Raw genomic sequence first — 11,315 nt, 5'->3', positions numbered from 1 at the left:
ACTGAAAAGAAAAGGAATGGCGAAAGCAACAAAAGCTTTCCATATTCCAATATAAGAAGTCCCGATTTCTTAGAGATTTTTATTTCACCATTAGCAGCAGCGCCGATCTCCTTTTTCATTTTTATCTTATATTTATTTTTCAATCTCTTCACAATTTTATTCCTTCTCTTTTCAAATAAAAGAAAAGAAGAAAAGACACAGCTCTCTTAAGATCCGATCAGATCCGTTAAAAAATTCTCCATTTCCATATCGGCGGATTCGATTTCCTGAGATAAATTGAAATACCCAAGTGTTTAATTTCACTGAAGGTTAGGGCTTTAATTGGAAATGCAACAGATCGTGACCTAGGGTTTGTAAAGGTACTACCTTTACTCTTTGAAATTGCATGAAGATTTGGTATTGCTGGTGTTGTCTATGCTTCACTTTCAAAGAAGAAGAAGAAGACAAAACAATGAAAGAGGGCATTTTTAGAAATGAAGAAGAACAAGAAGCTGAAGCTACAAGGTTAGGGCTTGCACTGAATGATACCAATAGTAGAAGGGATGATCGAGATTCTTCTTCTTCTTTAAGATTGTTTGAAGAAATGATTAGAGCGATGCATGGTGGTGGCGGCGGCGGCTTAGACGATGAGGTGGTTGCTTTGAGGAAGAATGGGATTCGTGGGTCGTGGCAAGTTCAGGGAGAGAGTAGTATTAGTAACAGTAGTAGTTGTTCGGTGGCAGTTTCCGCGGGTGCTGTGGTGACGGGGAGTGGAAATGAGACTTGTGATCGGGATATGCATAATAAACGGGCTAAAGTTTACTCTGCTTCTCGGTAAGATTCTATTATACTTCTGTTTTTTCAATGTGTGTGCTTGAGTGTTGTTTACTACTTTTCATGGTATTATAATTGATTTGATAGTTTTGGTGCATTATTTATATTTAGCCTTGTGTGTCCCTGCTTGAAATGGTATTTATTTATGGAGTAGTAAAACTAAGGGAAATCTTTAACTCGTTGCTTTGGTGTTCTCTTGTGACATATTTGGAAGACTTAATGTAGATGAAGCTTAAATCTCAACATGGTAGCAATCTTTATTTTCCGTTCTTCTCCATGATCACTGAACCTGTTATTAGTGCCTTCTTTTCATTTTCTCATCAATGCCTGTTTTTTTTTTTCCCTTCCCGTTTGGATATTAAGCTTTAAACTTTAAAGTGTTGCCTCTAGATGTGCAACTTGCAGTTAGGATTAAGCAATGCATAAAGTGAGTGGATTCTTTGATAGTATGTGCTTTATAGTTTTGACAGGGTTTTGTCTCTAACAAGTGGAACTTTATTTCTTGCTCCAGTGCTTGCCATTATATGACCGCTATGTCTTCAGATGCTGGCAATCCTAGTTCATCATCTGATAGAGATTTTAATTTGAATCAAAGCTCTTCTGTTCCAGCTAGGAATGAGATATTTTACCATAATTTCATGTGGAATAACAGCAGTGAGGAGAATCCTTGTGATTCTGGTGGTGGGAGAGATGATGGTGATGAGAGTGGCACTTCCAAGTCGGAAGATTTAGAAGTTCGAATGGATCTTACAGATGATTTATTGCATATGGTAAAATTCTTTCTTGGATATCATCTTGATTTCGTGCTTCTATCTTACTAATCTTATTTCTTTTTCCCCCAGGTTTTCTCTTTCTTGGACCACCTTAATCTTTGTCGAGCTGCGATGGTCTGTAGGCAGTGGCGAGCAGCCAGTGCTCATGAAGATTTCTGGAGGTGTTTGAATTTTGAAAATCGAAATATATCAATAGAACAATGTGAGTGTTACTTGTTGCCAACTGGTGGGCTGCTGCCCTTTTATTTTATGGACTTGTTTGCCGAGTTGGAGTATCAAAGGAAGCTAAGTTAACTTGTGTACATAAGGAAATTTAGGCTATTTCAAAAGAACAGCTGACCGTCTATTCCAGGTAGCAAGTTTCATATATTCATTTGGCGTCTCCAGTTTACGTATGAGTCTGCTTGTCATTGTTACTAATTTCCTAATACGAAGGCGCTAGCAACACCTGGAGGATTATCTAGCTAGGTTTGAAAATTTTCAAAAAGGTTTTAGTCACTCCAGGGTAAAAAATTGAATAAACACAAGATGATGCATGATATCTATTGTCATAATTGGATACATGGGAAAATATTCTTAGAAATGTAGGATATGACATAAGAATGATTTTCTGATTAAAAATTTTAACATGCATCTGTGTTATAATGTTAGATATCATATACCGATATAGTTTTCATAACTACTGAACTGTGTAACAGAGCTTTATCTAATTTTACCTATTACAACATATTTGGAATAGATGTGAATGTCATGGATATTAAAGATGAATTGGGTATATTCTAAAAGCTAAATATCTATTTATGCTATGGAAGTACTAGTTTGAAGGTGCATAATTGACCTAATATGGTATTATAGCTCGGCCAAGTTACGAAGACTTATCAGGGCATGTATTTGCAATTGTCTACTGTAGACATGTTGGTAATTCAGGAGTAAGTATCCTGACGAGCAGGAGACTCGAGTAGAACTGCGGTGCTACATATTTTATGATTCAACTCCTCATTTGCATACCAGCAAAAGGACAAACTACAGAAATTTCTAATTGTCTACTTTCTAAAATTTTTAAAGTGGTTAAAAGTACATACAAGATATGTCTCTCTTTTGCATATGGTAGTGAAGCTTACAACGGCTTTCTTTTTGAACAGGATCTTTTTTTGATCTTCTCTTAAAATGTTTTATTAAGATAATGATACCATTTTCATCATGATGAGCACCCTACAGAATGTGACAATGGTTATGCACTATAGGACAATTAACACTTATGATCCCTTTCTTGTCTTCAAACAGTAATTTGGAAATTAATTTGGTCTCTCCTATTTTGTATCTCAGTTGACGACATGTGTCGGCGGTACCCGAATGCAACTGAAGTGAATATTTATAGTGCTCCCAACATTCACTTGCTTGTTATGAAAGCACTCTCTTCATTAAGGTACTTGTGCTTCTTTGGTTCATTGTTATTTTGACTAAGTAATAACATTGCTAAAATCAACTAATGCTTCTCAGAAATCTTGAGGTGTTAACTTTGGGAAGAGGACAACTAGGGGATCCCTTTTTCCATGCGTTGGCAGACTGTAGCATGCTTAAGAGTTTGTATGTCAATGATGCTACTTTGGGAAATGGTGTCCATGAGATCCCTATAAACCATGATAGATTGCGTCATCTGCAACTTATAAAATGCCGCGTGGTTAGGATATCTGTCAGGTGAAAGAATGAAGTTTGCAAAGCAAACTCTCAGCTTTTCTAGTTTTCTAGTTGCACAATTTCAAGTTTGTGCTAATATATATCTTTTGCAGATGCCCACAACTTGAAACTTTGTCTTTGAAGCGCAGCAACATGGCGCAAGCTGTACTCAATTGTCCTCTCTTGCGCCTCCTTGATATAGGGTCTTGTCACAAGCTTTCAGATGCAGCAATCCGTTCAGCAGCAATTTCATGTCCTCAATTAGAGTCTTTAGACATGTCAAATTGTTCTTGTGTCAGTGATGAAACACTACGTGAAATTGCTGCCACTTGTGTTAATCTGCATATTCTTAATGCATCATACTGTCCAAACATATCACTCGAGGTCAGTTTTATCAGGGAGTAAGTGTTGTTTTGCTATATGTGAATCTACCTTTGTCTGACTTGCTCCCTTGTGTCTATCTTGAAGTCTGTAAGACTGCCGATGTTGACAGTTCTCAAGCTTCATAGCTGTGAGGGAATAACTTCAGCTTCAATGGCTGCAATAGCTCATAGTTCTATGCTGGAGGTTTGAATTCCACTGCTCTGAATCTCTGTTATGCCCCGATGTTGGTGCATCCTGTTAATTTGCCAGGATCATCAAGGTCAATATATTTGTTGCAGGTTTTGGAGCTTGATAATTGCAGTTTGCTAACTTCGGTGTCCTTAGATCTTCCTAGCTTGCAGAACATACGACTGGTACACTGTCGCAAGTAAGTTTGCTGCTCTTCCCACCACAAAATGCATCCTCATTCTAAAATTGAGTTGGGGTTTAGTATTTCATGCCTGTTTGCCACTATTTTCATAATTTCTTTTCCCCTCGGCAGGTTTGCCGATCTGAACTTACGAAGTACCAAGCTATCATCTATAATGGTGTCTAATTGTCCAGCACTCCATCGTATTAATATCATGTCAAATTCACTCCAAGTATGCCTTACTATTAACAGCTATAACTTTTTTTTTTTCCCTTGATCTGTTGGTACAAGTTTTTAATCTCAGCAAGTTGTATGATCACATGCAGAAATTGGCACTACAGAAACAGGAAAACCTAACAGCATTGGCATTACAATGCCAATTTTTGCAAGAAGTGGACCTCACAGATTGTGAATCCTTGACAAATTCTATATGTGAAGTTTTTAGTGATGGTGGGGGATGCCCTATGCTAAAATCGTTGGTTCTTGATAACTGTGAGGTTAGTAAAATACTCTTTTCTGAAGTTGCTCCTTTTTAGATTGTTTCAATTTTTAATTTCTTGAACTCCACTTAGACCCTGGCATGTGTGCTGTGGTGTAATAGTGTCTTTTAGACTTGATATTGTCAAGTACAGATTTTGTATGAAGGATTCAATCATTACTATTGGTCGTGTTGTTAGAATGCCGTGCAGTTTCGAGGAGTTTATTTAGTATCTTAGGATTCTGAACTTGTTTTCAACCACCAATGGTTAAGCTGGAGCTCAGTTGGGTCCTTGACAGAATGTTGCAATTGATGCACTGTTGATTCATACAATCAAGTCTCTATAGAATTAGGCTTCTATTTAATTTTATGAACAGTAATACAACTCAATATCTCAATTGATGCATTGGCGGAATTCCGGAAATTCTTTCTATTATGTTTAGAGCAAGTAAAACACTGCTAACTTGAAGATTAGGTGGGGGAAGGCTAGGGTGGATTTCTTTTCTGGCTAGAAATTCACTGGAACCAATGTTTATTCTTACTAGCAGATAGATAGATTCTTTTTGGGCATTCATGGACATGCTTTTGACTTTTAATGCCTGATGGTTAATGCTCTTCAGTCCTTGATAGTTTTGACCCATTGAATAATACTGTGGCAATCTGGTTTATTGCCTATTGATGCTTGACATCACAATATCTCTAATGCCCATGGTGGTCTCTGTGGTGGCTGGAACCAATTCTCCTTTTAGCTAAACTTGATATTTTTTTTCAGAGCTTGACGGCCGTGCAATTCTGCAGTACCTCTTTAGTCAGTCTTTCCCTCGTTGGTTGCCGTGCTATTACTGCTCTTGAATTGACATGCCCTTGTCTTGAGAAAGTTTGTCTAGATGGCTGTGATCATCTTGAGAGAGCATCATTTTCTCCTGTAAGTGATATCATTCTCGCCTTTTCTGCTATATATGCATGACCAAATTCTCACTGCATATTCTGTTTTTAAATCATTGATGGTGAATATAATGTCTTCCCCTTCTCAGGTTGCTCTTCGGTCACTCAATTTGGGAATTTGTCCAAAACTAAATATACTTAATATTGAAGCACCATATATGTTGTTGCTCGAGTTGAAAGGATGTGGTGTTTTGTCTGAAGCATCCATCAACTGCCCTCTGCTAACATCACTTGATGCTTCCTTTTGCAGGTTATGAATCATATGATACCATTACTAATATTTTGGTTCCTCTTTGGGTCTTATAGCTGATGTCCTTCTCTTTTTTGCTTGTATGTGCCAGCCAACTCAAGGATGATTGTTTGTCTGCAACAACTGCGTCCTGCCCGCTGATTGAGTCGTTAATATTGATGTCATGCCCATCTGTTGGTTCTGATGGACTTTACTCTTTGCGCTGGCTTCCAAATCTCACTGTACTTGATTTATCCTATACCTTCTTGATGAATCTGCAACCAGTTTTTGAGTCTTGTTTGCAACTAAAGGTACTTATTATGGTTACTTTGATTGCTCACTTTACCTTAGATTCCTGTTGGACAAGGATACTTGGACATAGATGTGACACATCAACACTTTAAATTGGTGGGAAATTCCATGCAAATTTTCTCTATGAACTGGGGAACTTTGTTCTTTCATCTGAACAGTTATCTGTTTTTAATAATCCTAGCCACTTAGGCCTCCTACACCATCCACACTTCTATTTCTTTCCAAGTAACAAGCGATATTCTTGGAACTGATGGTCTTTATTATTGTACTTTGTTTGCTGACCTTTTAGGTACTAAAATTGCAAGCTTGCAAGTATCTCACAGACACATCATTAGAGCCTCTTTACAAGGAAGGTGCTCTGCCGGTGCTTCAGGTTTTGGACTTGTCATATGGGACTCTCTGTCAGTCTGCTATAGAGGAGCTTCTTGCTTACTGCACACATCTCACTCATTTGAGCTTGAATGGCTGTGTAAATATGCATGACCTTAATTGGGGATGTAGTGGAGGTCAACATTCTGAGTTGCCAAGTGTGTGTAATTCATCTGCCCTGCTCTGCGATGAAAATATTGATGAGCCAATTGAGCAGGCAAATCGATTGCTACAAAACCTAAACTGTGTAGGTTGTCCAAATATAAGGAAAGTTCTCATTCCACCAATGGCACGGTGTTTTCACTTATCATCATTAAACCTGTCTTTATCTGCAAACTTGAAGGAAGTTGACATTGCTTGTTTTAGTTTGTGCATTCTTAATTTGAGGTACGCCGTCTTTTGGGGCATATTTAATACTTATTTCTATCCCCCCTGTTTTATGCTGTTGATTAACCTTATATCCTTGTGCCTTTCAGTAATTGTTGCTCTTTGGAGATATTGAAACTCGAGTGTCCTCGACTAACCAGTCTCTTTCTCCAGGTACTGCAACACTTTGATTGGATACTCTAGGATGTTAGTTCTGTATTTACACTTTGACCGGATACTCTAGGAAGTTGTTTCTGTACCTTGTGTTATTTTCTTTCCCTTCCAGTTTATATGTTTGCTTGTAATGGAGCAACTGGTTAAATATGCCATTTGGTGTTTGATTATTCAGGCTGGTACATTGGTAAACTACTCATGTAAGTTGCTAGTATCCATACTAGTTTATCCTTCTTAGGGTAGGCGTATTCTGGAAAGCCAGACCTTGCTTTAACTGAAAAGTTGTTTTACATGTATTTGTTTTCTTGGATTTCCCACCTTTGTAGTTCCCATCTGACAAGGCATGCTTCATTTTGTCCTATGAACTATAATTTATTATTGGATTAAGTTTGTAATGAACTTGCAGTCTTGTAATATTGACGAGGAAGATGTTGAAGCTGCCATATCTCGGTGCAGTATGCTGGAGACCCTGGATGTGCGTTTTTGTCCAAAGGTGAGAACATTGTGTTTTATTTCTTTCTTCAGGTTATTTTCTTCCGAATCTCAAGTGTACTGATCACACAATATATGCTATTGCAATTGAGATTGATTTTGAGAAAATTGTCAGATATACTCAATAAGCATGGGGAGATTGCGGGCATCATGTCCGAGTTTGAAGCGTGTGTTTAGCAGCCTGTCACCTTCATGATGTGAATAAAGAATTTTTGTTTCATTTTTCCAACGGTAATTCACTTTGAGGTGAAGCGGCAACTTTATTTGGTGTGCTATTCTAAGATTCACGTGTTATGTATTATAAATGTCCTGTTTGGTTGTATAGGCACTTGATGTTGTAGCAGCTGTCCTAATGTAACAACACAATAAACCATCTTTGCTCTCTATATTAATTATTAATTATTATTATTATCGTTTGTCGGTAATGTTCCTATTACCTGGTTAACTTGAAAGTTGTTCCTTTCTTGTGTTTCCTTGGTATTTAGCTACAAGGACAGCGCTCCTAGCAGCTTCATGTCATTGGTTTGGTTGTTTGTACTGCAGCTTCAGAACATGATACCGCATCTAATTTATTAATGGCCTCGTTACGTAAATCTTCACCTCCATGCGTCAGCCATTATGTTGAAGAAAAACTTATTCAGACCTTGATAGGTTAAAAGAATTTATGAAAGAGCTGTACCAAGTATCCAAATATTAAAGCGCGAGTATCCATCAGGTATCAACCATTGGCGGTCTTTCTCGGCCAAGTTCTGCTTATGATTGTTAATGTCCCCCAAAAATAAAAAACAATTGACATATCATCCGGTGACAGGGAACGTATTCCATCTGTCCTGAGCAAAATTGCGGTTAGTATGTGAATGAGGTAGCACGCTCATAGGTCATCATCGGATGTCATTTCTCACGTCTGACATTTTCATTTTTTCTGTAAAAAGAGAATTCATCAAGACATGCATGCATTCCAGTGGTGATTTGATTCTAGTACAATGGAGTCTCAACTGTGCTAGTATACCTACAAAACGTAATAATTTAAATGATATCATAATATTGATTCCAACTCCTTCAATTCTGGGTCTAAGATTTCTGGTTCTTTTTCTTCTTCTGGGCTTCTATAGGCATCAGCAATGGCCTTCCCTTTATTTAAGACATCGGGAGGGACAGTGTTGAGAAGGCTGTATAATAAAATTTTGTCACAGAGGAATTCATTTGATGTTATATATATATGCATGGGAAAAGAGAGTCGTTGACAATAAAGCATTACCTGTCTAAGGCATCCAAGGCGACGCTTATTTTTGCCCTCATCGACTTGACAGAAGCATCCGGTTCATTTCTTGATGCATGCAGGAGTAAGGAATCAAGCTCCTCTAAAGCTCTATAGCAAAAGAGAATGCCATCACTGTCAAAACTCAAATGGATTTTAATTTGCAACCCTGCATTATTTGTACAAGCTAACTACAGGTTTTCCCACATGCCATTTCAATAACTTTTTCCATGTGCGTCATTATCTCCTCTTGTTATAATGAAGATCAAAACAGCTATCAAATGAGTGGTGCCTAAGTAGGATTTCCAGACATGATTATGGTACCAATCCTAGTTAAACTTACACCAAAGAGTCTGACCCCACCAGGCATCTCTAAGTACAGTGATTTCCTAGGCAGAGATAATCCATGGTCTGCAACTAAGGAAACCAGATTGCAAGGTACATTCAGCACTGTAAATCCACCTCTGTTATACAACTGACATGCCCATGAATCTTTTAGGCTTTTTTAAGTGGCTGAGAGATTGTGGCAGATACCTGAGACATTGATCAACATCATTGAAAGCAGTGTTGCCACTTCCAGCATCTGAAGCATATTGTGCCACCTGAAGTTCCGAAGAAAATTTCCAAAGCTAAGGAACTCATGCACACAAAAACTGCCATAAAGCATAAAGCAAATTCGGATGAGAGGGTAGAATGATGCTCTCGTTAATCTTATTGAAAGATAAGTTCATAGATGAGACCAACCATAACAGTATCACTACAGAACAAATTATCTGATTAGAGGTTAATAAACATAATCCAGGTTTTGCTATCCCGTAGAATTCTTCTATGATACGAACCAAATTAGTATAATGAATCCTACTCCAATAAGGAGTAGATAGTACTTGTGGTTAATTTAACACCATATGTTTGCAATGAATGATATTCTAATATCACATCAATCTGGGTCATCCACACTCGATGATCATGACACTATCAGAGTAATATCACTTATGCCGGTCTTGAGTCTGTATTTGATGCAACTCAAGCTCTTATTGATGAATCGATCCTCATCTGCCCACTCATAGACCTTTATGGGCCTGATTATATCAAATGAACTGAAGATTACTATTTGTTAATCCAAAAGCTCAAAGCTGTACTTTTGAGCTAGCTTGTATTCAATATGTATCATCTCATCTTCAATCCTCAGACAGATTTACTTAGGTGATTGAGAAAATGTACCATGATGATATCACTAGCAATCAGAAGCATATCAAATGCTTAAGATATAAACGGACAATGAACACTTAAAAAGTTCCAGTTTAACTTACTGCACGAATATTTACACGAAGAGATGCTGCAGGACCAGAACGTAGTAGAGACCGGCAATTAGCAAATTGGGGTTGATCAACCTCCAAGGTTTTCTCTAGTAATCAAAGAAAAAGATTATAGCATCATACCAATTTTCATTATCTTCTGAAATGCCTAAATTTCTTGGACATAGTAAGCATGAGGAAACACTTTCTTGAAATGTACATGTAAACACTGAAGCAAAAAAAAGAACAAAAAGGCAATAAAGAAAAAAGAATTTAATATACTATCTTGCCATGTAATACTGTATATGTAATTTACCATATTAATTATCTTATCAAAAAGTAGGAATTACTAAATTACCCAAGTCCTTAATCTGAAATTGGGTTAATATAACAGCAGGAACATAAGCCTCGAGTGGGTCAAGCTTTTTCCTATCGAACAAAAAACAGAAAAAGCTTGAGTTAAGAAACAAACCAAATGTGAATTTGAAATAAAGGATCCTGAAACGGGATTCTATATGAACAGATAGAAGAAAAAATCCTTACTTTTTCACATACTTATCCAAAAAGCTAGCAGCTTTTGCATCTATAAAACAGAGCAAACAAGCCAAAATAATTAAACCTACTTAACGTTAATATTTAGAATAAAAAGCAAACAAATTTTGCAATACCCATCACTAAAACATCATCATTTGACATGGAAAATTGCAAGTTTTTTGAGTCTAAATTGTTAAAGGAGGGAGATGAGCATTACGATTAGGGAAAGTGAAGAGATGAGAGGCAAGGAGAGAGATTGAGACTAATCGCCTGCTGCTGCTGCTCTGCTGCCACTTTGGGGTGGACAATGCGCACCTAAAAACTTGAGGAAATTTCTTTGCTCTTTTTGTGGAGGTTGCAAAAGGAAAGGCTGATGGATTTAGAGGGCTGGTGCTAATGTGCGCTGTGGTGTGAGGTATCGTTGCCATGCTGGTAGAGCGTAAGCCTTCTTGTCTGTGACAAGAAGGTGAAAAGAAAGACGAGGGACTCCTACCCTATCCGTTTCTCTCTTTCTCGTGCGTCATGAAAGTGGTAACCGTTTGAATGACGCTTTTACCCTTACATTTTGTTTGTAATTTTTTTTGGGAATATTGAAACAATCAATATTTTTTTTAAAAACGGAAATAATAATTCATTAAACAAAAGCATCATGGTACAAAATAACTCCCTCCAAATCAGATGGAGGAGCATAAAGCCTACTATTATAAGGGAAAATGTATTGTGCATTCTTGGCAAGTCAGTCAGCTGCCTTGTTTGCCTCTCTAGGAATCCACTTAACTGTCAACCTAGGACTTGTTTTTAGGATTCCTTGAATATCAAGAATTATTGCTTCCACTTCCCACTTGGAACTCACTTTACCCAAAATAA

General features: G+C 37.5%; 2 protein-coding genes across 3 annotated transcripts; one reads left to right on the top strand and one right to left on the bottom strand.

Moving 5' to 3' along the window:
* Positions 1–7,769, top strand: LOC8258581 (F-box/LRR-repeat protein 15). Its single transcript, XM_002516088.4, has 17 exons — positions 1–813; positions 1,325–1,583; positions 1,656–1,788; positions 2,913–3,012; positions 3,087–3,284; positions 3,377–3,647; positions 3,732–3,830; positions 3,926–4,014; positions 4,129–4,228; positions 4,323–4,493; positions 5,247–5,399; positions 5,509–5,669; positions 5,761–5,959; positions 6,250–6,716; positions 6,806–6,869; positions 7,276–7,362; positions 7,477–7,769. Exons 1-17 carry the CDS (start codon positions 386–388, stop codon positions 7,555–7,557), a joined length of 3,060 nt encoding a protein of 1,019 aa, XP_002516134.2. The 5' UTR covers positions 1–385; the 3' UTR covers positions 7,558–7,769.
* A 481-nt stretch (positions 7,770–8,250) lies between these two features.
* Positions 8,251–10,986, bottom strand: LOC8258582. 2 transcript variants are annotated; one of them, XM_015717426.3, is made up of 7 exons: positions 10,666–10,983; positions 10,458–10,497; positions 10,273–10,343; positions 9,930–10,024; positions 9,154–9,221; positions 8,620–8,730; positions 8,251–8,530 (listed from the first exon to the last, which is right to left on the bottom strand). In XM_015717426.3, the coding sequence occupies exons 1-7, from the start codon at positions 10,874–10,876 to the stop codon at positions 8,398–8,400; spliced, it is 729 nt and encodes a 242-aa protein (XP_015572912.1). In that variant the 5' UTR covers positions 10,877–10,983; the 3' UTR covers positions 8,251–8,397. The 2 variants fall into 2 exon arrangements, with proteins under 2 accessions (XP_015572912.1, XP_048227688.1); XM_048371731.1 differs by lacking the exons at positions 10,273–10,343; positions 10,458–10,497 and having other exon boundaries at positions 10,666–10,986.
* Positions 10,987–11,315: the final 329 nt, after the last annotated feature.

This window comes from Ricinus communis, chromosome 3 (assembly GCF_019578655.1).
Source record: "Ricinus communis isolate WT05 ecotype wild-type chromosome 3, ASM1957865v1, whole genome shotgun sequence".
NCBI lineage: Eukaryota > Viridiplantae > Streptophyta > Magnoliopsida > Malpighiales > Euphorbiaceae > Ricinus > Ricinus communis.
The sequence above is the reverse complement of the archived record's forward strand: the minus strand, read 5'-3'. Positions and strand labels throughout refer to the sequence as shown.

Coding starts and splice junctions, on each gene's coding strand:
- LOC8258581 (XM_002516088.4), top strand. CDS start 386: ATGAAGATTTGGTATTGCTGGTGTTGTCTATGCTTCACTTTCAAAGAA. Junction 814..1,324: donor AAAGTTTACTCTGCTTCTCG/GTAAGATTCTAT, acceptor TTCTTGCTCCAG/TGCTTGCCATTATATGACCG. Junction 3,831..3,925: donor CTCATAGTTCTATGCTGGAG/GTTTGAATTCCA, acceptor TATTTGTTGCAG/GTTTTGGAGCTTGATAATTG.
- LOC8258582 (XM_015717426.3), bottom strand. CDS start 10,876: ATGGCAACGATACCTCACACCACAGCGCACATTAGCACCAGCCCTCTA. Junction 8,731..9,153: donor GATGTTGATCAATGTCTCAG/GTATCTGCCACA, acceptor CTTTTGCTATAG/AGCTTTAGAGGAGCTTGATT. Junction 8,531..8,619: donor GCCTTGGATGCCTTAGACAG/GTAATGCTTTAT, acceptor TTTATTATACAG/CCTTCTCAACACTGTCCCTC.